This window comes from Macaca nemestrina, chromosome 17, assembly GCF_043159975.1.
Source record: "Macaca nemestrina isolate mMacNem1 chromosome 17, mMacNem.hap1, whole genome shotgun sequence".
Lineage (NCBI taxonomy): Eukaryota > Metazoa > Chordata > Mammalia > Primates > Cercopithecidae > Macaca > Macaca nemestrina.
Window position 1 is genome coordinate 76,385,304 of NC_092141.1, and position 27,421 is coordinate 76,412,724.

The window sequence follows — 27,421 nt, forward strand, 5'->3', positions numbered from 1 at the left end:
GGGGCGGTACTCGCCGCTCCATCCCGCAGCGTCAGGTTTTGTCTCTGGGAACATCAGACTTTATCTAAAATTTGCAATGAGAAAACCGAGTGTAGTAGAACAGACCATCTCATATATCCCTACACCCCTGCTTCGAAATATAATTTCTCAGGACCAGGGCCAGTCGCTTAACTTTTCTTGGATCTCGGTTTTCTCATCTCTACGTTAGGAGGCTAAAGTAAACCTTAAAGTAGAAAGTTCTAAGGTTTTATCTAGTTGAGAATCTTGGTGGCTTAATCTGTGGGATCTCTGAAAGCTCCTAAGAGAAGATATGGAAGCAGCTCAGTCATTTAATAAGCAAAGTGGTTTCTTTGTTTGTTTGTTTTCGTTTTTACTATAATCCACTAAGTTGGTAAAAAGAAAAGTTAGAAAGATTTAATTGTGGGGTTTTTTTTTTTGTTGTTTTGTTTGTTTGTTTCTTGAGACAGAGCCTCGCTCTGTGGCCCAGGCTAGAGTGCAGTGGCTTGATCTCGGCTCACTGCAAGCTCCGCCTCCCAGGTTCCCGCCATTCTCCTGCCTCAGCCTCCTGAGTAGCTGGGACTACAGGTGCCCGCCACCACGCCAGGATGGTCTCGATCTCCTGACCTCGTGCTCCGCCTGCCTCGGCCTCCCAAAGTGCTGGGATTACAGGCGTGAGCCACCGCGCCCAACCAGAAATCGACTATAGGACTTTCGTGAGCATCAAACGAGATGACATGTGAGACAATTTCAATTCTTAAGGGCCTTACACGTTTTATGTGTTATCATTCATACCATGCTGGTCCCTATAAAACAGCTTAAGATCTTAAAAAAGCTTAGGATCCTTGAAAATCCTAAATGAGGTTGTGTTTGGTGTGGGCATATGGTCAACAGCAGCCTGGAAAGCAAACAGGAAAACGGGAAATCTTGGAGTGGTTTATCTATTATGTTAGTGGTTCTCAATTTCATTAGTGCCGACATCACTTTATGGATGCTGAATAGATCTCTTTGTTTTAACTGCAATGAAAATCAGGGAAAATATAAACCATTTACAAGAAAAATAAGACACTAGCTCAGCTATAATCTGTAATGTAGAGGAGAAACAAATTTTACCTTTTTCTATTTTTGTAGAGACGGCAACTATACTACGTAGCCCAGGCTGGTCTCAAACACCTGGCCTCAAGCAGTCCTCTCACCTTGGCCTCCTAAAGTGCTGAGATTACAGGTGTGAGCCACTGTGCCCAACCAAGAAACAAATTTTATAATAGCAAAATAATATATATTTCAAAAGATAACGGCTAAAACATGTCTACAGTGGAAAACACAAAGAAGTAGTTATTTGCTTGCACCCATAAACCGTAACTATAAATGTAAAAGCTGCAACTGCAACACGTGTGTTCTCTTGGTTCCTGAAGCATGGTAAGGGCTTATTGTTGATGACATTTTCCAAAATGGTGAGCAACAAGCCACTTGGTAAAACTTTTTTTTTTTAATTTTAATTTTATAGTCCATCAGCTGGGTCTTATAGCTCATGCCTATAATCCCAGCATTTCGGGATGCTGAGGTGGGTGGATCACTTGAGGCCAGTAGTTCAAGACCAGCCTGACCAACATGGCGAAACCCTGTCTCCGCTAAAAATGCAAAAATTAGGCAGTCGTCATGGCATGCGCCTGTAATCCCAGCTACTCAGGAGGCTGAGGCAGGAGAATTGCTTGAACCCGGGAGGTGGAGGTTGCAGTGAGCCAAGATTGCGCCACTGCACTTCAGCCTGGGCGACAGACGAGACCCTGTCTCAAAATAAATAAACAAACAAGCAACCAGCCAACCAAACAAACAAACTTTGTAATCCATGACCCGCTGAAATAAAGTTCTGACTATATCAACATATAATCTTCCATTGTTTTCCTCATAGAAGAATTCTTAGAAATTTTAGTTGATATTAAAAGTGAAAGGAAAGTAGCTTGTCATATGTAAAACTGACTTAGAGTCTAGGCCTCAGACACAGAAGAAAGTGTCTGGTAGGTCACTCAAAAGTCTGATGGAATGTGAGACAATATTGTATTGTGTGGGCTTGTTGCATGGTAGGCTGTGTAGCATTGCAATCACATGCTGGTGTCTCCCTCTTCCCTCCGTGATTGTGACAACTCAAATTCCCCTACAGGCTTCTAAAACACACTCTAGAGGCTGGTATTGTTGAGACACACTAGGCTAAGATGGCTTTTCACTATATATTCCTTGTGACATTGGTTTGATGAGAGTAGACAATAGAATCTGGAAGCGTAAATTTATTTTTTATTTTAAAAAAAAATCTTTTTTGAGACATAGTCTTGTTCTGTTGCCCAAGCTGGAGTGCAGTGACGAGACCAGGGCTCACTGCAGCCCTGACCGCCTAAGCTCAAGTGATTCTTCTGCCTCAGCCTCCCAAGTAGCTGAGACTACTCAGCTGTCGTTTTTGTTTGTTTGTTTGTTTTTTGAAACGGAGTCACGCTCTGTCACCCAGGCTGGAGTACAGTGGTGCGATCTCGGCTCACTGCAACTTCTGCCTCCTGGGTTCAAGTGATTCCCCTGCCTCAACCTCTTAAGTAGCTGGGATTACAGGCGTGCACCACCACACCTGATTTTTGTATTTTTAGTAGAGACGGGGTTTCACCATGTTGGCCAGGCTGGTCTCAAACTCCTGACCTCAAGTGATCCGCCTGCCTTGGTCTTCCAAAGTGCTGGAATTACAGGCTTGAGCCACTGCGCCCGGCCCTCAGCTATTGTTTTATTTTTTATTTAGTTAGTTATTTATTTTTGGCAGAGATGGGGGAGGTCTCACTGTGTTGCCCAGGCCAGTCTTGAACTCTTGGCCTCAGGCGAGCCTCCTGCCTCTTCCAAAGTGCTGGGATTACAGACATGAACCACAGCACCCAGCTGGAGGTCTAAATTTAGAGTGAAGAGTTTGAGAAGACAAAAAGTAACAGAGGTGTGATGGAGTAGACAGATTTATGATTTCCTGAACTCAAAAATTAAGGAAAGGGTCTAAGAAGGGGCAAATAAGAGGGGGAGAAAAGTAGTTGGCTCCCAAACCGAAATGAAGCCCTTCCTTGCTGAGCTTAGAGGCAAAAGAAAATGAAAGCAAGCTGAGATCCTAAGAAAACAAGAGATTAAAGTTAAATAAAGAAGGAACTCGGAAGTCTGAGCAATAGTCAGAAAAAAATAGGTGAGAGTACTGTATTACAGACAGATACCTTATATGAATTCTTTATTTGGGTGAGTCTGAGATTAAATCTGTGGCTTTGCAAGAAGGAAGTTTGTTTCAGAAGAGAAAAATTGGCAGTGTAGGAAAATCTAAAAGGCAAGGGAGAAATGCTGATTGGGAAGAGGAGTTGATTCAGAATGAACAGGAATATTATGATACTCATTATTAGAAATAATGTGCCCCTATGCTATGTTAATTACTATGTCTTGTACTATTTTTTTTTTTTTTTGAGATGGAGTCTCACTCTGTCGCCCAGGCTGGAGTGCAGTGGCGCACGCGATCTCAACTCACTGCAAGCTCCGCCTCCTGGGTTCACGCCATTCTCCTGCCTCAGCCTCCCCAGTAGCTCGGACTACAGACGCCCACCACCATGCCCGGCTAATTTTTGTTTTTGTATTTTTAGTAGAGACAGGGTTTCACCGTGTTAACCAGGATGGTCTCGATCTCCTGACCTCGTGATCCACCCGCCTCAGCCTCCCAAAGTGCTGGGATTACAGGTGTGAGCCACCGAGCCCAGCCTGGTATTTTTTGTATAGTTGGCATTCCTGGCACATCCATCTTATTGGCTGTGCACATAACTGTCCCAAAGATCCTGCCTTTGGGAAGTGAACATTCTTTTTCTTTTTTGAAACAGAGTCTTGCTCTGTCGCCCAGACTGGAGTGCAGTGGCATGACCTTAGCTCACTGCAGCCACCGCCTCCCGGGTTCAAGTGATTTTCCAGCCTCAGCCTCCCAAGTAGCTGGGACTATAGGTGTGCACCACCATGCCAGCTAATTTTTGTATTTTTTCAGTAGAGATGGGTTTTGCCATGTTGGCCAGGCTAGTCTCAAACTCCTGACCTTAGGTGATCTGCCCACCTTGGCCTCCCAAAGTGCTGGGATTACAGGCCTGAGCCACCACGCCCAGCCATGGAAAGTGAACATTATATAATGGAGAGAAGACAGAAAATAAATATGTAAATATGTGTGTGGGTGGGGCAGGGGGTGTGATAAGCATTTGGGAAGTAGTCAGGGAAGGCATCACTAGTGAGCCAAGAACAGAAGTAAGGGAGCCAGGCTTGCAGGTATCTGGGGTTTGAAGATTCAGGCAGAGGGTGCTGCAGGTGAGAGAACTCTGAGATGACAGCAATCAGATCACATCTGGCCTGTTTGAAGAACAAGGAGGTCAGAGTGACAAGAGCAGAATGAGTGAGGGCGAACGTCGTAGGAGATGAGGCTTAGGGCAACTTGGCCATTATAGGGGTTGGTTGTTTTTGGTTTCTACTCTTTTAGAGAAGGAGGTCTTGCTATGTTGCCCAGGCCGGTGTTGAACTCCTGGGCTCAAGCGATCCTTCTGTCTTCATCTCCTAAGTAGCTGGCCTCTTAAGTAGCTGAGATTACAGGCACGAGCTATAGGACTTGGGTTTTCATTTTTTTGTTTTTGTTTTGAGATGGGGTCTCGCTCTGTCGCCCAGGCTGGAGTGCAGTGGCATAATCACAGCTCATTGCAGCCTCGACCTCCCAGGCTCAAGCGATCCTCCCACCTCAGCCTCCAGAGTAGCTGGGACTATAGGTGCATCCACGACACCCGGCTAATTTTTTTTGTTTTTTGTAGGGACAGGGTTTCGCTGTGTTGCCCAGGCTGGTCTTGAACTTCTGGACTCAAGTAATCCTCCCACCTAAGCCTCCCAAAGTGTTGGGATTACAAGCATGAGCCACATCACCTGGCCAGGACTTGGTTTTTAATCCTAGTGAGATGAGAAGCTAATGGGGGTTTTGGGGAAGGGAGTGGCATGAGCCGACTTACATATTAAAACAATCATTCTTGCTGCTGTGTGGTGACTAGATTGGGGAGAAGTTAGGAGACTAGTTGAGAGGTGATTGCAATAATCCAGAAGGAAAATGATGGTGATTTGAACTAAGGTTAAGGTGGTAGGCTGGGCGTGGTGACTCACACCTGTAATCCCAGCACTTTGGGAGGCTAAGGCGGGTGGATCACCTGAGGCCAGGAGTTCGAGACCAGCCTGACCAAGATGGCGAAACCTCGTCTCTACTAAAAATACAAAATTAGCCAGGCGTGTTGGCACATGCCTGTAATCCCAGCTACTCAGGAGGCTGAGGCAGGAGAATAGTTTGAACCTGGGAGGCGGAGGTGGAGGTGGTGAATTCTGGATATCTACCAAAGATAGAGCCAAGATAGGATTTGCTGATACATGTGAGAGAAGAGGGGTCAGACATGTCTGCAAGTTTTGTGGCCTGAGCATCTGGAAGGATGGAGTTGCCATTTACCAAAATGGAACAGATTAGGGAGAAGCAAGTCAAGAGGAAAAGAGGAGGAGCTCAGCCGGGCATGGTGGCTCACATCTGTAATCCCAGCACTGTGGGAGACTGAGATGGGTGGATCACTTGAGGTCAGGAGTTCGAGATCAGCCTGGCAACCATGGCGAAATCCCGTCTCTATTAAAAATACAAAAATTAGCTGGGGGCGGTGGCACCCGCCTGTTGTCCCAGCTACTCGGGAGGCTAAGGCAGGAGAATCGCTTGAACCTGGGAGGTGGAGGTTGCAGTGAGCCGAGATTGCGCCACTGCACCCCATCCTGGGCAACAGAGCGAGACTCTGTCTCAAAAATAAATAAATAAATAAATATATTAATTAAAAACAAAAGAGAGAGAGAGAGAGAAGGACCTGTTTTGGATAAATTTGAGGTGACTGTCGGATATCCAAGTGACAAGAAGGCAAGTTAGTGTTCAAGTTTCAAGTTAAGGGGTGTCATTTGGGCCCAAGATTTGAATTTGGGCCAGATGCAGTGGCTCATGCCTGTAATCCCAGCTAAGGCAGGAGGATCTCTTGAGGCCAGGAGTTCAAGACCAGCCTGGTCAACATGTCAAGACCCTGTTTCTAAAAATATGTTAAAAATTAGCTGGGTGTGGTATGTCTGTTATCCCAGCTATTCAGGAGGCTGAGTTGGGAGGATCCTTTGAGCCCAGGAGTTTAAGGCTGCAGTGAGCTATGATCACGCCACTGTCCAGTGTGACTAATTTTTGTATTTTTATTAGTAGAGATGGTGTTTCACCATGTTGACCAGGCTGGTCTCGAACTCCTGAACTCAAGTGATCTGCCTGCCTTGGCCTCCCAAAGTGCTGGGATTGCAGGCGTGAGCCACAGCACAGGCCAATTTATTGCTATCTTACTTGTTTAAAAAAGAAGCTATACCTTTGGCCACAGAACCTCCAGTTTTGTTTTGTTTTTTTCTGTGTGAAGCAATTTGTAATACATCATTGTCAATTCACTTTTATTTTATGGGCATTTACTGCACAGCTATAAGCAATTCCACATCAAAGACATTCTCTCTGTATTTAACAGAGGCCTGATAGATGGGTGGGTCTACACATAAGAATTGCCTTGGGACTTCCTATGTGTCATTAAGAAAGAATTTAACATTAGCTTAGTAACCAAACGAGATCAAATATACAGGTATTTAAACACAAACACACGCACAAACACTTAGACTTTCTTGGAATTATGCAAGTAATATTTAATAAAACAAAAATTAATTGTAGGCTGGGCGCAGTGGTTCACACCTATAAACCCAGCACTTTGGGAGGCCGAGGTGGGTGGATCGCTTGAGCTCAAAAGTTTCAGACCAGCCTGGATAACATGGCAGAACGCCATCTCTACAAAAGAAATGCAAAAATTATGGTGGCATGTGCCTATAGTCCCGGCTACTTGGGAGGCTGAGGCCGGAAGATCAGTTGAACCTGGGAGATGGAGGTTGCAGTGAGTTGATATCGTGCTGCTGGGTGACAGAGCGAGACCCTGTCTCAAAAAAAAAAAAAAAAAAAAAAAAAAAGCAGGAATAACATTTGATTTTTTAAATGTTATAAAAAAGAGACCATGTTGGCCAGGCATGGTGGCTCACGCCTGTAATCCCAGCACTTTGGGAGGCCAAGGCGGGTGGATCACCTGAGGTCAGGAGTTCCCCACCAGCCTGGCCAACATGGTGAAACCCCATCTCTACTAAAAATACAAAAAGCCAGGCTTGGTGGCAGGTGCTTGTAATCCCAGCTACTCAGGAGGCTGAGGCAGTAGAATTGCATGAACCTGGGAAGTGTAGGTTTCAGTGAGCTGAGATTGAACCATTGCACTCCAGCCTGGGTGACAGAGCAAGACTCTGGCTCAAAAAAAAACAAAAACCAAAAAGAGGCATGTCAAAAGCACATAGGAGTCAACCAGAAAGAGCTCCCAACGGCCAATGCTGGAATTGTCTGAGCAAAATAAATAACATAATATTGATTATATTATTGATTATAACTTGAAGTATAAAATAAATAAGCATGAATCCACGCAGATATATATATATATATTTATATTTGAATAAATATATAGAGAGAAGGGACAAATCTTTTTTTTTTTTTTTTGAGACAGTCTTGTTCTGTCACCCAGGCTGGAGTGCAGTGGCATGATCTTGGCTTACTGCAACTTCTGCCTCCCATATTCAAGCAATTCTGCCTCAGCCTCCCAAGTAGCTGGGACTGCAGGTGCAAGCCACCACGCCCAGCTACTTTTTGTATTTTTAGTAGAGACGGGGTTTCACCGTATTGGCGAGGGTGGTCTCGAACTTCTGATCTCAAGTGATTCGCCCACCTCGGCCTCCCAAAGTGTTGGGATTACAGGCGTGAGCCACCATGCCCGGCTTTCATTTTTTAATCGTCAGAAAAACCTGTTAGTACACTTTTCTTTCAGAGGCTGTTTACAGAGGTGGGTCAAGACCGTATTAGTTTTTTCACACAAACGGAGGATTAAAGAGATCATCAGAATGCCTCGAAGAGAATAGGTTGAAATGATCTTCTTAAATGATCTTGGTGTGCCTGCCATATGCACAGACTCATATTCGTTTCCTCTTTGTCTTATCATTCCTCTCTGGTAACTTTACTGTTTTGTTCCTTTTTGCCTTTTGTGCCCCACCCCCATTAAAAAATGTGATGATCAGCCACAGCAGATTGTACATTGTTAACGGAACATCATGACTGTCCATGATGATGATAGCAACAGCTTCAAGGTTTTTTGTAAGTAGATATTGCACCTCATTGTTTGAGAAGAAACAAAGATACAATTCTTGCCAGACACTTGCTGAGGACAGGACTTGAAACCACCGCGCTTGGCCAGCAGATGGCGCGCCCCGCCCTCAGTGTGCATGACTTATGAATGAATATGCCCTCCCTATGCTCTGCACCCCGCCCCTCCCACCTCTGCTAGCCTCTCCAGCTCACTGCTATCAGAACCTCTGTCTGAAGCACAGATTGCCAAGGCCTGGGTTTAAAATGGTGTCATGGGAATTGAGCTGGGGAGAGGGATTATCTGTGAAGGCAATGGGTTGAACAGCAGAAGGGTTGAGATAGAAAGGTGGCTGGGGAGGAGGGGCTTTTGCAGCCAGCAAACTCCTCTCGTTTGGCTGGAGTTGGGCTGGGAAGGGTAATGGACTAATGTGGGAAAGGTAGATCCAGAGCCTCGAAACTCCTACCAAGGCATTTTGACTTGCTCAGTAGGCCATAGACAAGCCCCAAAAGGTTTTTATATGTTTTTTAATTTTAGAGACAGGGTTTCAGCATGTTTCCCAGGCTGTTCTTGAACTCCTGGGCTCATGCGATCGGCCCGCCTCGGCCTCTCAAAGTGCTGGGGTTACAGGAGTGAGCCACCGAGCCCAGCCGGGAATCGCTATAAGGTTTTGAAGGTGGCAGGATGAGAGCTGTACTTGCACAAGATTAGTATGACCAGGTCTGCGGATGCACTGAATGAAAACAAGAATCCAATGGAGAAGTCACCTTACAACAGGAGGGGTGGGCTGGGCGTGGTGGCTCACACCTGTAATCCCAGCACTTTGGGAGGCCGGGGCTGTCACCTGAGCTCAGGAGTTTGAGACCAGCCTGACCAACATGGTGAAACCCCATCTCTACCGAAAATACAAAATTAGCCAGGGGTGGTGGTGGGCGCCTGTAATCCCAGCTGCTCCAGAGACTGAGGCAGGAGACTTGCTTGAACCGGGGAGGTGGAGGTTGCGGTAAGCCGAGATCATGCCATTGCACTCCAGCCTGGGCAACAAGAGCGAAACTCTGTCACAAACCAACAACAACAACAACAAGAGGGGTGATGGAGGAAGCATGTACGTGACAATTTACAGTTCGGAAAATTCAGAGAAGTAGCTTCTCGACCGTGTCACCCGTCAGTAGAATACTTCCTTCCAGAATCAGTGTCAGGAAATGTCCAGGAAACCAGGAACCGAGCCTACACATCCCGATGTCCTATGTGAATGCGTATGTGGGGCTAGCCAATCCCTTGCCTTCCTGCCTCTGGGAAGATTATTAGGTCTTCCATTTGTTTTCAAGTAAGAAGCAAAAAAAAAAAAAAAAAAGGAAAACCAGCTTGAGTTTCTTTCCATATCACAGCCTTCCAATGTGTTATTATTCAACACTGCAGTGTCAGATTTAGATTTTCCACCTCGAGGAATTTGGTTTAGCTTTAATTAGTTGCTGTGAATATTTCTGAGCCAACTCTGGAAAGCATTTATCTGGAAAATAGTTTCCACTAAAATATAAGCTGGATACAGGGTATCATTTTCCTAGGAGGGTTTGTATCAGTTAACACAGTTATACATTCTCTCCAGCCCTCTGGATGACTTTTGCCACAAGCCCATCATCGTCATATTGGTTAATTACTTATTAATCACAATTCAAAATTCTATATTGAGGCATCTGCATCCCGATCCAAGTTCTAGCCTCAGGACCTCAGAGCATGAAGATTTTCCGGAGAAAAGATAACGCTTACAGGTTATTCTCATACAGGCAACTGATGCATTTTTCATCCGGCAAGTTTTCATAAAAACAAGCTGAAAAATACCAGACAAATGAAAAACAGACTTCAGCAGTTCCATGCTGCTTCCTGAGTAACTGAAGAATGTGCTTCTTGTGGTTAAAATGAGGGATCTGTTTAATATGGATGAAATAGCAACACTCCAGGCATTTTCATTGACATTTCACTGTGACTTTTTGAACTTAGGAGTGCGAATACGAAAACCTACTCTTTCTTTCTGCTGTGCGGAGCCTGCACAATCTGCAGAAAGATTGCAGAGCCGGGCCAGGCGAGGTAACAGGCTACGTGGGGTTCATGTGCTCTCTGGTTGTTCCCTCCCCCTGTTTGTACTTCATTTCCATTCACACGGCTGCACTTCCCAGTTTTCCAGGATCTCTCCTCTGAAACCAGGCAAGGGTTTGTTCCCAAATCCCACCCATTGCCTCTCCAGCCCTGGACTTGCTTACTGGACCACACATAGGTGGTGGGCATTGGTGACTTGTCCCTAGGGTCAGGGGATCAGAAACTGCCCAGAGGGGCTGGATGGAGCTCGGCGGCACTCAGGGCACAATGGAGAGCGGATTCAAAGGGCAAAGGAGCCGAGGGAAGCCCCTCTGCCCGAGCCTCCCCAGCGCCGGCCGGGCTCCGCTCCGGAGCAGCCCCGCCGTCTGGCAGAGACATGCTGTTTTGTTTAAATCCTCCACATTCTTTGCCATTTCCCCATTGGCCGGATGGGGCTACCCTCCCCGCCGCGGCCGCTGCTGATGTCAGCCTTGCTCGCGCTCGCTCTTCCCGCACCCACCTCCCGGGCCCAGGCACACTGCATCGGCGCGGACGCTCCGGCCCCGGCGAGGTGGCTGCAAACTCGCGGGCACGCACGGCGCCCGGGGAGCCAAGGGACTCGGGGGAGGGGACGCGCGCGGAAGGCGCCAGCTTCCTCCCGCCCGCCCCTAGCAGCCGCGAGCTGAGGTTGGAGGCGCCCGGGGCCCCAGCCGGGCAGAGCCGAACGGCGGCTTCCCTTTTCTCCCCGAGCCGAGCCCCGGAGCGGCGCGGGGACCGGCCCTAAAAAGAGCAGGAAATCTTGTTTACCGCCCGCGGAGAGGAGCCGATCGAGCCTTTGTCTGGAAAGTCAGCATCTCCGGCTCCGGCTGCAATGTGTTCCTGGTGACATTAGCATCGGGCAGACCCGCCGGAGGAGGGGGTTCGCCAGGTTCCCTTCTGCTTTCGGAGGCGGATCGAGCGGGTGACTTTTGTGCATTCGTTTTAATTTTTGGAAATCTCTCTTTTTTCCTCCCTCGCTCGCTGCCGGGCATGTCCTGATCTGGCGGCCGCTCCTACCACCCTGGGCTGCCGAGCAGAGCCGTCACCAGCGGGTCTCCCTCCCTACCTCCCTGACTTTGCAACACCGCGTTCTGGGAGGACCGGCCTCGGCGAGGGAGGAGGCGGAGGAGCTGCGAACACCCGGACCCAAACCCTGACATGCTCTGGGGCGGAGAGGAGGAAGCCAGGAGCTGAGCTTGCCGCGGGGACTGCTTCGCCCGCCGGCTACGAGCGCTGGGCTCCGGGCGCCCTGCCCTGCGCCTGGGCGGCAGCCTTGCTGGTCTGGAGGGCGCCCCCAGCTTCCCGCCCCGGGGATCCGCGGCCGGCAGGACCATGCTGCTGAAAGAGTACCGGATCTGCATGCCGCTCACCGTAGACGAGGTAAGCGCCGCGCCCGGCCCGGCCTCGCCCGCTCCGGGACCGCCGCCGCCGCCTCCTGGCCGGCGAGCCCCGGGCTAGCGGCAGGAAACCCAGGTGGACGTTACCCCGCAAGCCCGAAGGCTGGAGGAGAGGAGGAAGGGGATTTGCGGCTTCCACTTGTCACCCCAGCGGGGGAGGGCGGCGTTGGGTGGGGCGGCGGACTCCGGGTGGGCTCTTTGGGGACGCCCAGAATCCAGACTGTTGGGGATCACAATGAGCCAAAGGGAGTGGGTGCGCCCCCTCCTTCCAAATAAGAAAATGAATAAAGCAAACCCAAGAGCCCCCGGCGCGCGCTGTAGCTGGGGTTTGGGGGGCACCCCGTCCTGGCCGTGGGCCCATCTTCCCCTCCCCGCCCTCTGCGGTCAGGTCGGGGTGCAAGGAGGAGCCTTGCGCTCTCGGGATCTGCACGCCCAGAGCCCCGCGGGGGGCACCTCGGAGCCCTTGGGGGAGGTCCCTGCGGGGCCCGACTTCTCGCCGTCGCCGCGGTCTTGGGCGCCGCTCCCGGCACGTCCGCCCTTCGAGGCTTCGGGACCCGGCTCTGTCCTTTCGCAAACCGCCTGGCTCGGAAACTTTCTGCGTCTCTTATTTCTTCCGCCGCGGGGAGCGTGGTCGGCCCGCGAGCCGGGAGCGGCTGAGGCTGCGACGCGGCCACAGGAGGGCGCTCCAGCACGTGGTGCCGGGGCAGCGGCTGCAGGCTGGGGGCGCCGGGCGCGGGGCGGGGGCTCGTCCTCCAAGCGCGGCTTTGCTGCCCTTTTCCCGAACCTGCGAAGCCACGAGCCCCAGCATTCAGGAAGTGGTGACTCAGACTGGATTATTCCAGCCCTGGCTTCCCTTTCTTCCCCTTCTTCCTGCCCACCTTTGTGGTGATTTCACGACTGCTGAGCGTCTCTGTCCAGGGACAGCGAGGGAGCCCAAAGCCAAGCACGGCAACGTGAAACTCACTAGTATGGTTTGGTGTGGCAACACACATGAAATCAGCCACCCACACCGTCTTTATATTTAAATCTGGTGCCTTGAAACTATCAGATATGTTATTGAGCCACCACTTGGTGAGAGGGGCGATGCGCTTTGGGAGAGAAAAAGATCCTTAACTGAGAACGTGGCTGTGCTCACAGGGGCTGTCCGTATTTGCCATCTGGACCAAGGGTTAAGGCAAGACCCAAGTACAATCCAAGACAAAATCAAAGTAGCTGCAAGTTTACAAAACGCATCAAGGGTACACAGGCTGCCAAGGAGGGAGAGATCAGCTTCCACCAGAATGATCAACCGAGTTTTGGAGTTCTTTGGCATTTGAGGAGGTAGCATTTAAGTAGGGTCTGGAAGGGTGGATGCCAGATGGGTAGACCGAGATTCGAGTTGCATATGACCTTGTAAGTGGAGAAGCAGGACATAGCTTTGTGGAGAAAGCGAAAGGCAAATGAATGGGACTGGTTAATAGGTCTTTCCAGAAAAGGTGGATATCGTCCCACCTTCTGGGCAGTTGAGCTAGAGTAATTCACCTGGGAGGCGTGGATCCCTCTACTCTATCTCCTAATGACCTTGTTTTTTGATATGAGTTTGGATTCTAGGAGCAATGTTGGGACTGCATGGAATACACAGAAAATTACAGGTGATAATCAAGAAAAGAACCAGTTCTAGAAGCTTCTCTACTACCTACAAAATCTCTTTATCCTAGTTAGTTCCCTTTTCAGGCTTTCTGAAACACTCAGGCAGATGCTTTTCCCACTTTTGTTTTTGTACCGAAATATCCACAGGTATAACATGGGGTAATTACATTTGAATGATATAGGTGGAGGCCCTTCCTTCCTTCCATCCGTCCGTCCGTCCTTCCTTCCTTCCTTCCTTTTTTCTTTTCTTTTTTGTTTTTTTGAGATGGAACCTTGCTATGTTGCCCAGGGTGGGGTGCAATGTCGAGATCTCAGCTCACTGCAACCTCCACCACCCAGATTCAAGCAATTCTTCTGCCTCAGCCTCCTGAGTAGCTGGGATTATAGGTGCCTGCCACCACGCCCGGCTAATTTTTGTAGTTTTAGTAGAGATGAGGTTTCGCCATGTTTGCCAGGCTGGTCTTGAATGCCTGACCTCAGGTGATCCGCCTGCCTCAGCCTCCCAAGGTGCTGGGATTACAGGCATGAGCCACTGTGCCCGGCCAGCCCTTCCTTTCTTAATTGGCCAACAAAATCAGACTCATCAGACTCCACCTGTAATATAATTATAAATTCTTTAATGTATAATTCATTTTGGCTAAAGTATGATTCAGTTTCTGTAAGGTTCATATTCTGAAGTCATTTTCTGCTTTGTCAGAGAAGCAGGAGGGCAATTTAGATTAATAGATGTTTCCAATTAAAAGGATTCAGATTAGCTAAATCTGATGATGAATGAAGACATGAGGCCTAGTTTGCCAGATGTTAAACCCCTAAAGTCAGAACTGATAGTAAATTCCACAGTCTCCACCATCCCCTTTTACACTGACCTTAACATTGAAAATGAGGAAGCAACTTGAGTTTCTTCAAAGAAGATGTTTAGGTAAACTTTGGAAGCCTAACTTTTTTTTTCCTTTCGAGACAGGGTCTTGCTCTGTCACCCAGGCTGGAGTGCAGTGGTGTGATCCTGGTTCACTTCTGCCTCCATCTCCTGGGCTCAAGTGATCCTCCCACCTCAGCCTCCTGAGTAGCTGGGACAACAGGTGTGTGCTGCCAATTTTTTTACTTTTGTAGAGACAGGGACTTGCTATGTTGCCCAGGCTGGTCTTGAACTCCTGGGCTTCAGTGATCCTCCTGCCTCGGCCTCTTAAAGTGCTGGGATTGCCGGGCGCAGTGACTCACGCCTATAATCCCAGCACTTTGGGAGGCCGAGGTGGGCAGATCACGAGGTCAGGAGATCGAGACCATCCTGGCTAACATGGTGAAACTAAAAATACAAAAAAATACTAAAAATACAAAAAAATTAAGCAGGCGTGGTGGCAGGTTCCTGTAGTCCCAGCTACTTGGGAGGCTGAGGTGGGAGAATGGCATGAACCCGGGAGTCGGAGCTTGCAATGAGCCGAGATCACGCCACTGCACTCTAGCCTGGGTGACAGAGCAAGACTCCGTCTCAAAAAAAAAAAAAAAAAAAAAAGTGCTGGGATTACAGGCATAAGCCACTGCGCCCAGCCTGGGAGCCTAACTTTTGGTTGGCTCTGGACTGATTCAACCTACATGGATCTTCTAGAACTTGTTTGTGTTTAATCACCAGAGTTCATTGGTAGCAGTGTCCATACTTTTGAAAATGAAGCAAATGCTTATGCTTCAAAGAGTCAGTGAGAGAACCCATACTTTGCCTGCTTCTTGTGCCTGGCCTTATCCCTTCTCCCTCATTTAACCCTCTGGTGGTGGTGGGCGGTGGAGCATTAGTGGCACTGGTGTGTTATTATCCATATTTTGCAGATGAATACATTGAGATTCAGAAAGGTTAGGTAATGTGCTCCAGGCCACACAGCTAGTTAATAGGCAAGCCAGGAGGAGAGCATGGTGAAACCCATTATTTGTTGTTGCTTACTCTGCTTTTTACCTGTCACTAGTATTTAATCCAGCAAAAGGAAAAACATTTCTTGAAAACAGATAAAGTCAGCACTATCAAATAAATGAAAAATCAGAGGCCTTTTGACTTGCTATAGATGGTACTGGCGTCTACTATTTCTCTACTACTTTATTTTAACACATAAAATGTTCCCTAGTTCCAGGAAAAAAGAACATCTCTGGGAGATCAAGAAAATAAAGCTGAGCTACTGTCTAGAATAGAGTGTTGGTGGGGTTTTTCGGGGGTGTGTGTGTGTGTGTGTGTGTTTTAGACATTAATTTCAGAGTAAACAATTAGTAAAAGTAACATTCCACAGATTAATTTTAATTAAAACATTTCATTGGAATAGTTCCTCGTTTGTGTTAAATGTAGGGGTCTCTGAACTCAATATAAGCCTGTTGGAAAGGTATGAACAGGAAAAGTTCCTGAGAACTGAGAGTTGCTATAGAGAGAAAGTTGTCATTATCTTCATTTGAAACATTTGGTAGCGGTAGACATAGATTCTAGAGTTTTTGTTTGTTTCTTTTTTTGAGCCGTAATCTCGCTCTGTGGCCCAGGCTGGAGTGCAGTGGGATAATTTCGGCTCACTGCAACCTCCACCTCCTGGTTTCAAGCAATTCTCCTGCCTCAGCCTCCCAAGTAGCTGGGATTGCAGGTGCCCACCATCACTCCTGGCTAATTTTTTGTATTTTTAGTAGAGAAGGGGTTTCACCATGTTGGTCAGGCTTGTCTCGAACTCCTGACCCCAGGCGATCCGCCCACATTGGGCTCCCAAAGTGCTGGGATTACAGGCACGAGCCACTGCCCCTGGCTGATTCTAGAGTTTTAGACCTAGAAGGAATATTGCAGATGATTTATAATTGAGCCATTTATTTATTTGTTTACTTTTGAGATGGAGTCTCGCTCTATTACCCAGACTGGAGTGCAGTGGTGCAATCTTGGCTCACTGAAACCTCTGCCTCCTGAGTTCCAGAGATTCTCCTACCTCAGCCTCCAGAATAGCAGGGATTACAGGCGTGCACCACCCCAGCCAGCTAATTTTTGTGTTTTTAGTAGAGACAGGGTTTCACCATGTTGGTCAGGCTGGTCTCGAACTCCTGAGAGTTCACGCCTAGTGAGCCATTTCATTTTATGATGAAGTCTAGACCTGTAGAAGGTGCAATTAAGCTGTCTACCTCATTGACAAACTTTAGGCTAGAACCAGGTCTGATTTAAGGCTCAAGGCTGTTCTACTGTATGGAATTCTCCCTCCTCTGAGATACCTTGCTGGAAGAAAATATTCTCCTGAGGACCCACGTGTAAAGCAGGTACACTGGCTCTAGTCTCTAGTAGAAGGTGGCTGGGGACTCCTACCCTATGTGCTTAGCGGAGGTTCCATTGGAGCCTATTGGAAGGGTGGCTCGCCTCCTCTGCCAGCCACTCCTTGGTCTCAGTGAACGACCTGCTCACCAAGGAGGCTCCTTGGAGCACAATCTGAAGATCACCCTGCACCTACCACCCTCACCCCAGAGGTACTTGTTAGTAAAATGAGCATCTTCTCAAGAGACGCTAAGCACATCCTAATATTATCTAAGGCAGGAATCCTTTCATTTTCATTGCTTTCTGTACTGTTTAACCGTTCTGGCTGGGTGCAGTGGCTCATGCCTGTAATCCCAGCACTTTGGGAGGCCGAGGCGGGTGGATCACCTGAGGTCGGGAGTTCGAGACCGGCCTGACCAACATGGAGAAACCCCGTGCCTACTGAAAATACAAAATTAGTCAGGCATGGTGGTGCATGCCTGTAATCCCAGCTACTTGGGAGGCTGAGGTAGGAGAATTGCTTGAACCTGGGAGGTGGAGATTGCAGTGAGCCGAGATTGTACCATTGCACTCCAGCCTGGGTAACAAGAGCGAAAGTTTGTCTCAAAAAAACAAAAACAAACAAAAAAATCAGTTCTTGTTCAACAGTTCCTGTTCTGACTGCATTAACATTAATATGTATACTTTTAGGGATTGATTTGTGGTCTTGAGGGATTTGGTGCACAATGCAGAAAAATAGAAACACTTGCCTCTGCTCCAAGAAAAGAGAAAGAAAGGAAAGAAAAGAAAAACAACTTTTTCTTACAGAATATTATTTTGTTCTTTGCCCTGGCAGGGAGCCAGTGCACTTCATCCAGGCTCCCCCAGGGTCCCTGGAGAGTTTTCTTGCGCACATTTCTGAGAACAGATTTGGGATCAGGGTGGTGCCGCCTCTGGAATGACATGAATGGAAATGCCAAAATGCCGAACAGTGCTCCTTGTTCTCTGCTTTAAACCATTTTCCTGAAATGCATCTGCAAACATATCCAGGCAGAAATTATTGAAAGGAAGAGATTTTAAGTTTGCTGCTGGCGTCAATACCTCTGAATATAAAGGATAAAGACTCCTTGGATTAATCTCACAGACTTTCCCCAAGGTTTCTCATAAACATAATTTGGAAAATGTTTTCCTTGTCTGGTGTAAAAATTTTATTCTGAATAAGATAATTCTATAAAAAGTTTTCTCAAGAATGAGCACGATATTGAGAAGTTGTTTTATTTTATTTTAAATTTTCTGTTGAGAAGGGACCAAGGTCAGCATCATGTGTGTGATTTCTGATCCAGGTAGTTTCATTGGCTTGTTCTGAGAGGTGAAGCCAGCTGGACTTCTGGGTGGGGTGCAGACTTGGAGAACTTTTCTGTCTTACAAGAGGATTGTAAAACGCACCAATCCGCACTCTGTAGCTAGGATTGTAAAGTGCACTAATCAGCATTCTGTAGCTAGCTAGAGGTTTGTAAAATGCGCTAATCAGCACCCTGCAAAAACGTACCAATCAGCTCTCTTTGGCTAGCTAGAGGTTTGTAAAATGGACCAATCAGTGCTCTCTAAAATGGACCAATCAGCACTCTGTAAAATGTACCGATCAGCAGGACATGGGCTGGGACAAATAAGGGAATAAAAGCAGCGCCCCCCCTCCTTCCAGGCTGTGGAACCTTCCAGGCTGTGGAACCTTTGTTCTTTCATGGTTCACAATAAATCTTGCTGCTGTCCACTCTTTGGGTCCGCACCACCTTTATGAGCTGTAACACGCAGGGCAAAGGTCCGCAGCTTCATTCTTGAAGTCAGCGAGACCAAGAACCCACCAGAAGGAACCAACTCCAGACACAGTTCCACAGCCAGGGGACAGTGGAGGTTTGCCTAGCTGTCTGGCAAAGCTCCATTTTTTTTTTTTTTTTTGTCATAAAGGGCACAGGGAAAGGAGGGCGGGTAAATAGATTTGTGCAAACCTTTCAACACTAATGGAACAGACAAGGAGCAGATGCTGTCCTCCTGGCTGGTCAGTGAAATTGACTCTGTCCATGAAAGAAGCTGCATTTTCCCAGTGACTTGGGTGGAAGTACCTGGCACAGGAAACGGATACAGGGATCAGGGAAGCAAACTATTGTTAACAAAACCCTGGTTAAAAGTAGGTAGTAATTAACTTTTGCTTTTTCTTATTGTGATATGGAGGAAGTTCCTAAGGCTCTTAAGTCAATTTAGAAACCTTGTGTCTGATTGCATGAGTGTGACTGATATTCCAAAGCAAAGCGAATAATATTCATTTCAGTAAGGCTGTTGTTTCAGGTCACTGGAGAATATTATTTATTGTAGGCATTAAAATAAATTAATATACTTTATTTATTTATTTTGAGACGGAGTTTTGCTCTTGTCGCCCAGGCTGGAGTGCAGTGGCACTATCTCGGCTCACCGCAACCTCCGCCTCCCAGGTTTCAAGCGATTCTCCTGCCTACTTCAGCCTCCCGAGTAGCTGGGATTACAGGCGCCTGCCAGTACGCCCAGCTAATTTTTGTATTTTTAGTAGAGATGGGGTTTCACCATGTTGTCTAGGCTGGTCTCAAACTCCTAACCTCAGGTGATCCAACCGCCTCGCCCTCCCAGAGTGCTGGGATTACAGGTGTGAACCACTGCGCCCAACCTAAAATAAATTAATATAGTTTAAACATTCAACCTCTTTAAGAGCTTCCCCTCTGCCAGGGATGTGTAGGTATGGGATAGGGAGTGGGAAATCACAACGTTTTGGATTTTTAAAAATGTGAAAGTGTATGCACAATGACAGGCAGTAAATGTGTTTTTCAGGAGCAGTAATTACTGGAAAAGTACATCTAGACTGATTGCTTTAGCGGCCTGAGTGAGATTGCAGCACCCTGGCTGGCTTGTGTGGGCTTTGGCCTGTTTTCTGTTGCCTGGAGGTCTGTAGTGTTAGGCAAGTCTGAAAACTTTTTTTGAAAACTAGGTAACACTTTTGCCCCGGTTCAGAGAAACAGACTGAGTTCTAGAAATCAGCTAACTTGTACTGAGAAGGTTTTATGTATCTTTAACAAATTCAGCCCACCGGGAGAGGAAAAGGAGAATTTCAGACTAGAAATCAGGAATTTTGTATATTCCCAAGTGAAGATTTTTCTTATAGGTTACAAGGAGGATAAGGCACAAATATATTATAAATATTAAAATGGACGAACCAATCGTATCTGGAAAATGTAGAGTTGTCTGGAAAAATCATCTTGGAAGCTTTACTTTTTGTACTATGCAACCTCTAATTTACAAATAACATCCAAATCATTCAAACGAACAGTGTCACAGGGCTGCACACCGCCAGGGGGCGCCATTTACATGGGCCCCAGTGGGAGTAGAGCAGTGTGGTCGCCTGCAACTGACCAACCTGCCTTTTATCGCCCTTTCATGCTCCCAGCCCCTGCTGCTGTCCTGGGTTAGAACTTGAAAGTTTATACCAAACTCATGGGGTTTACAAGTGGAAACATCACACCCTTAGCATCGTGTTTCCTGAACACTCCATCTACAATAGCTTTTTCCCCATCTAAATCTCTGGCCAGGCACAGTGACTCACGCCTGTAATCCCAGCACTTTGGGGTGCCAAGGCGACAGGTTACTTGAGGTCGGGAGTTCAAGACCAGCCTGGCCAACATGGTGAAACCCCATCTCTACTAAAAATACAAAAATTAGCTGGGCGTGATTGTGCATGCCTGTAATTCCAGCTACTCGGGAGGCCAAGGCAGGAGAATTGCTTGAACCCGGGAGGTGGAAGTTGCAGTGAGCTGAGATCGAGGCTGCACTCCAGCCTGGCTGACAGAGCGAGACTCTGTCTCAAAATAAAATATAAAATAAAATAATCTTTTCCTTAATACTCTCCCTAATTATATCCTCTATTATCTGCCTCTCCACACCTGTTTATTCCTTCAGAGCATTTATCTCAATTTGTACTTATTTTGTTTACTTGTGTTATCTATTGCCATCGTTATCTTTTCAACACGTAATCCACGTGAGAAGATACTGATAAAATTTTTTCACTTATTTTTTTTCATACTAAGTCTTTGAAATCATGTGTGTATTTTCCGTGGACACGCATCCCAGTTTGCACTGGCCACTCTGCAGTGCTCAAGGACCACGTGTGGCTTGTGGCTGCCATACTGGACAGTGCAACTCTGGTGCTTAAACTTAGGGTCCACACATAGTAAATATTTGCTGAATGAATGGATAGGAAGAAGCTGAGAAAAACAGAAACCATTTAAGGAAGCCTGATCCTCTATGGTCTCCTGTAAAAGGTTTAATATTTTTTCACTTCTATACTGCCTGAAATTTTACCAGTTAGAGATATCTTTTGTATTTAAAACATCTTTATTTTAAAATTTCTTAGTGATACCCCTGAGAAGTTTGAAATCAGTCATATATATTTAGGAGTTATTGTAATTAGACTGCTTTCCTCCCAACTCCCAGAGGAGTTTGTATATTAGTTTTCTTTTCTTTTTCTGTTTTTTTTTTCCTTGGAGTCTTGCTCTTGTTGCCCAGGCTGGAGTGCAGTGGCCTGATCTCAGCTCACTGCAACCTCTACCTCCTGGTTTCAAGCGATTCTCCTGCCTCAGCCTCCCGGATTACAAGTGCCCACCACCACACCTGGCTAATTTTTGTATTTTTAGTAGAGATGGGGTTTCGCCATGTTTGCCCGGCTGGCCGCGAACTTCTGACCTCGTGATCCACCTGTCTTGGCCTCCCAAAGTGTTGGGATTACAGGCATAAGCTACTGCACCCAGCCTCTTTTCTGTTTTACTTTGAGACATAGTCTTGCTCTGTCACCCAGGCTGGAGTGCAGTGGCATGATCTCAGCTCACTGCAACATCCGCCTCACGGGTTCAAGCAATCCTCCCGCCTCAGGTTTCTTAGTAGCTGGGACTACAGACCAGCACCACCACACCTGGCTGATTTTGTATTTTTGGTAGAGACAGGGTTTCACCATGTAGGCCAGGCTGGTCTTGAACTCCTAACCTCCGGTGATCCAACCGCCTTAGCCTCCCAAAGTGAGCCACCGTGCCTGGCCAGGTATTAGTTTTCTATTGCTATGTTACAAATGGTCACAAACTCAGTGGCTTACAACAACACCCATTTATGAGTGCACAAATTCTGTGGGTCAGAAGTCTGGGTGTGGCATGGCTGGATTCTCTGCTCAGGGTCTCATAAGGCAGACATCAAGGTGTCAGCCAGGCTGCCTTTCTTTCTGGATCTTGGAGTTGTCTTCAGGGCTCACGTGGTTGTTGGCAGAATGCAATTCCTTACAGTCCATCAGTTAGAGGCTCGCTCCTAGAGGCCACCTGCCGTGTCCTGCCATGTGGCCCTCTCCACAACATGGCAGTTTGCTCTTGCAAGGCCAGCAGGAGCTTCTACTGCAACTTCAGATGTCTGACTTGCTGTCTCTGACTTCTCGATGCTTTTCCAAAAGGGCTTACCAGTCAGTGGGTATCTTGAGGGCCATTCCGCCTCTCCTAGGAAGATTCGCTAAATTAAGAGAAGTAGTTATTTCTTGAATCTGGAAAAGAGGGCTATGGAAGTTCCAGGTTGACATCATGAAAACATCCATTCACAGATACTTTATTGAACTCCTGCTCTGTGCCAGGTGCTAGGCCTGGAGTGGCTAACAAGGCAGGTAGATCCCTGCCCTCCTGGAGCATCTAGGCCAGAGGATACTGGAGAGGTTTTATTGTCATATAAAAATAGATGATGGACGTGGTTGCACAGGTCTGTTAAGTGTATTAAGAACCATTGAATTGGTATGTAAAGTACATCTCAATAAAGCTTGTTGTTGTTGTTTTGTTTTGCTTTGTTTTTTGAGATGGGGTCTCACTCTGTTGCCCAGGCTGGAATGCAGTGGCGCAATCTTGGCTCACTGCAACCTCCGCTTCCTGGGTTCAAGCGATTCTCCTGCCTCAGCCTCCTGAGTAGCTGGGACCGCAGGTGCGTGCCATCACGCCTGGCTAATTGTTTGTATTTTTAGTAAAGACGGGGTGTCACCTTGTTAGCCAGGATGGTCTCAAACTCCTGACCTTGTGATCTGCCCGTCTCAGCTGCCCAAAATGCTGGGATTACAGGCGTGAGCCACTATGCACGGCCAAAGCTGTTGTTTTTTAGAAATAGAAGTGCTTACAGATTTGTTTGAGCAGAATAGATACCCATGTTCAGAGAGAGAGGGAGAGAGAGAGCCATTGAGAGGCAGAGAGTGCCGAATGTGAATTTGTGTCAATTGAAAATTTACAGTCCCCGTCCTTGAGATGGCTCTGGTTGTCTTGAATTTAGCTTTCCAGAGGAGGAGGTTCTCTTCCGCAGCAGTGTGGGAAAAAAATCTACCAGATTTGGACCAGAATGACTGCAATTTAGGTCAGAACATGATACTTAGAGGGAAAAAAGTAATCATGGCTTGAATAGCTGCCCTAAGGCCAGCTACAGGGTTGCAGGGGTCTGAGGAACCTTCCTTGTCAGAGCTCAGGATCCTTAGGGGTCCCCGCAAGGGCATGGAGGCTGTGGCCATCATGAGTAGAAGAACCAGCTTCCAAAGGAACCCAGGATTGTGCTGGCTCTGGCTCCAGGTGCATATCTCTGCTTTCTGTGATCATTTAATGGGAAATCACGTGTTAGCAGAATAAATCCCAGAATACACATTCAGGAGAAGACGGTTCCACATGGCACATAAGTCCTTTGCCTCATTGATGTTTGTCTGGCAGATGTCCTTAAGCCTTCCCATCAGGTGCTTTATTCTGAGGGTGGCTAACTGGCTATTTAAGCCTCATCTCAATAGTGTCTGTCTAGGATGGCAAAATCACACCAGGTACTGCTGGGCAAATCTCCCAGGTGGCATATTGTTAGAGGAGAGCCCCACTGCAGAGGACACACTGTCTTGGCCACTGGTTTTGCAAACCATAGTGGAGGAAGGAGTTTGGGGTCACCAACCACTTCCTGGCTGATTGCCTGAGCCACATTATACAAGACTGTTTGTTGACTTAGTAATACTGAAGCCAGAGCTCACCAAGACTTTGACATCAAGCATTAAAGTGACTAATTCTTCTGTTTCCCAGCACTTTGACAAAGGGGCCTCTCTTAAAACTCCTCATCGGACGTTAGTGGAAGTCGACTCATGTATCTAAACATGTAGCCAGCGTAAGTTCTTGGTCAGATTGATCCAATGACTTTTTTTAGCGCGTGTGTGTGTGTGTTTTAATCTTTTTAAGTTTGGGTGAAGTTTGACCTTCTGGAATTCCTGTTTATTCCTGAGCAAAGAAAAAAAAAAAATCATCATTCTTTTTTTTTTTTTTTTTGAGGCGGAGTCTCGCTTTGTCACCCAGGCTGGAGTGCAGTGGCATGCATGATCTTGGCTCACTGCAACCTCCGCTTCCTGGGTTCAAGCGATTCTCCTACCTCAGTCTCCTGAGTAGCTGGGATTACAGGCACATGCCACCATGCCCAGTTAATTTTTGTATTTTTGATAAAGACAGGGTTTCACCATGTTACCCAGGCTGGTCTCGAGCTCCTGACCTCGGGTGATCCGCCTGCTTCGGCATCCCAAAGTGCTGGGATTACAGGCATGAGCCACCACTCCTGGCCAAAATCATCATTCTTTAATTCCTTTAGCATCATATCTGACCATCTTTAGGGTGTTGTTTCTTTCCCAGACTGAATCACCCAGATAAATAAGATTGGCCAAACAAATGTAATTTGATGATACCCTATAATAATGTTGTTTAAGTAGTTAATCTAAGCTGCTTATCTCCAAAGACTGTTCCCCTGCCCCATGTCATCTTACACACACACACACACACACACACACACACATACATACACATTCAGTTTCTGATTATATTTGCTGCATTAAGGCCAGATCCAGGTATTTCTGAGCACTAGTTTGTGTGTTTTTATGTGAACATAACTAGTTTATGTATTTATTTATTTATTTTTGAGATGGAGTCTCACTTTGTCATCCAGGCTGGAGTGCAGTGGCATGATCTTCGCTCACTGCAACCTCTGCCTCCTGGGTTCAAGCGATTCTCCTGCCTCAGCCTCCTGAGTAGCTGGGATTACAGGTACCCACCGCCACGCCCAGCTAATTTTTATATTTTTAGTAGAGATGGGGTTTCACCATGTTGGCCAGGCTGGTCTCGAACTCCTGACCTCAGGTAATCTGCTCACCTCGGCCTCTCAAAGTGTTGGGATTACAGGAGTGAGCCACCATGCCTGGCCAAAAAGTTCAGTTTCTTAGAGATTAAATAACCCTTCAGGATTATCAAAGGAAATAATTAGGGAAAGGTAGATGTTCTGTCCCAGTAACAGAAGAAAGTGGTCCAGAAATTTTATGTCCCATCAAATGATCGATTTTACCTAAGTATTAAACCAAGTGACATTCTTCAGTTTAACTCTGATAAATGAATCATATTCCTCTTTGCAAATAAGTTTTGTAGCTCGTGCTCTAAAAAGAGAACCACCCCTACACTCTTGGAAATTATTCCTTTTAATGGCAGTAAAAACCTTTGGCTTTCAGAGGCGTCATCAGCAGAGATGTTAGTTCATGAGCACCTGTGAGTTTCTCAAAATTAGTATCTGAAAATGATGGGAACGCACAAGCAGCACCATGTCTTTGGCACATTTAGTTGAAAACTTAAAATTCTTCAGGTGGAGGTAAAGCAAATTGGAAGGTATTAAAAATGATCAGAATGTACTATTCAGAGTTTTATATTTACCCTTCCATCTGAGATGCCTGCGCCTTGGAAAACCCCAGCTCACTTTTGCTAGCGGTGCCTCCAGATCCAGTTTCTAAACCACACAGCCAGATTAACATTATTGTTTTATAGTCACACTGCATGTGGACTAAAATAATTTTTTTTTCAGAGACCAGGGTCTCACCGTGTTGTCCAGGCTGGTCTCAAACTCCCAAGCGCAAGTGATCTACCAGCCTTGGCCTCCCAAAGTGCTGGGATTATAGGTGTGAGCCACTGCGCCTGGCTAAAACAAATATTTTTAAGTTTAACACGGTTATTATTTTGAAATTGGAACTCTAAAAGACTTTTCAAAATTCAAAATGATCAAGAATGTTAAAAATAATGAAAAAAGCACCCCTAAACCTGCCCTAGATTCCCCAGGGGAGATTCAAAGATGTTTTGCTTTGTATCAGCACTATTGAAATAAACATGTTATCACCTAAAAGGAACTATTTGAAGGGGACTGCACTTCATTGGATGTGTATATCCTGGTGAGTTTTTTATTAATGTTTATTGTTTTTTAAAAAATGTGTTAAAATGGCTGGGCGCGGTGGCTTACGCCTATAATCCTAGCACTTCGGGAGCCCAAGGCAGGCGGATTACTTGAGGTCAGGATTTGGAAACCATGGTCAGGAGTTGGCCAAAATGGTGAAACCCCGTCTCTACTAAAATTACAAAAAAATTAGCTGGGCATGGTGGTGCATGTCTGTGACCCCAGCTAGCCGGGAGGCTGAGGCAGGAGAATTGCTTGAACCCAGGAGGCGGAGGTTGCGGTGAGCCAAGATCGCGCCACTGCACGCAGGCCTGGGCTACAGAGCAAGACTCTACCTCAAAAAAAAAGAAGAAGAAGAAGAAAAATGTGTTAAAATACACATGACATTTGCCATCTTAAACCATTTTTAGTATACAGTTTTTTGTTTTGTTTGTTTGTTTTTTGAGACGGAGTCTTGCTCTGTCGCCAAGGCTGGAGTGCAGTGGTGCGATCTTGGCTCACTGCAACCCCTGCCTCCCGGGTTCACGCCATTCTCCTGCCTCAGCCTCCCGAGTAGCTGGGACTACAGGCGCCCGCCACCTCGCCCCGCTAATTTTTTGTATTTTTAGTAGAGACGGGGTTTCACTGTGTTAGCCAGGATGATCTCAATCTCCTGACCTCGTGATCTGCCAGCCTTGGCCTCCCAAAGTGCTGGGATTTCAGGCGTGAGCCACTGCGCCCGGCCTTAACCGTGTAACATTTTCATTCTTGTCAATTCTGTCAGTGATATCTACAAATAGAGCTTTCAACTCCCTATAGCCAATGACCTGGGCTTTATTAGATTTTATAGTACAAGGGTCCTGTCACTTTCAAGGAGCAGTTTGTCATGAACACTATCCAAAAAAGTATCTAGAAAAATGTTAGTCTTAAGAGTTTCAATCCAGTCTGAGAAGCGTTTTCCTACTAGGGACAAAAGGTGTTTATTTAACCCTTACTGTTACCAAAACATTACACATCTACAACACAGAGGTTAAAGAAGGCCAGGCTTGGTGGCTCATGCCTGTAATCCCAGCACTTTAGGAGGTCAAGGCGGGAGGATCACTTGAGCCTAGGAGTTTGAGACCACCCTGGGCCACATAGTGAGAACCCCATCTCTTCTGTGATACCAGGGATTTGGCTACTTTTGATATAAGAGTCAGTACTAAACTCCCTCTTTAAAAAATAAGATGGGCCGGGCGCAGTGGCTCACGCCTGTAATCCCAGCACTTTGCAAAGCTAAGATGGGTGGAACACGAGGTCAGGAGTTTGAGACCAGCCTGGTCAATATGGTGAAACCCTGTCTGTACGAAAAATGCAAAAAGTAGCTGGGTGTGGTGTCGGGTGCCTGTAGTCTCAGCTACTCGGGAGGGTGAGGCAGAAGAATCACTTGAACCCAGGAGGCAGAGATTGCAGTGAGCCGAGATCGTGCCACTGCAATCTAACCTGGGCGACAGCAAGAA

The 27,421-nt window shown here is 46.9% G+C and overlaps 1 protein-coding gene across 1 annotated transcript in view; it reads left to right on the forward strand.

Moving 5' to 3' along the window:
* The first annotated feature begins 18,591 nt into the window (after positions 1–18,591).
* LOC105469035 (phosphatidylinositol transfer protein cytoplasmic 1) overlaps positions 18,592–27,421 on the forward strand; it is a 312,393-nt gene continuing 303,563 nt past the window's right edge. The window contains exon 1 of the mRNA XM_011719563.3: positions 18,592–18,825. Coding sequence (XP_011717865.1) covers positions 18,679–18,825 — 147 coding nt within the window. The 5' untranslated portion in view covers positions 18,592–18,678. The remainder of the gene's footprint in view (positions 18,826–27,421) is intronic.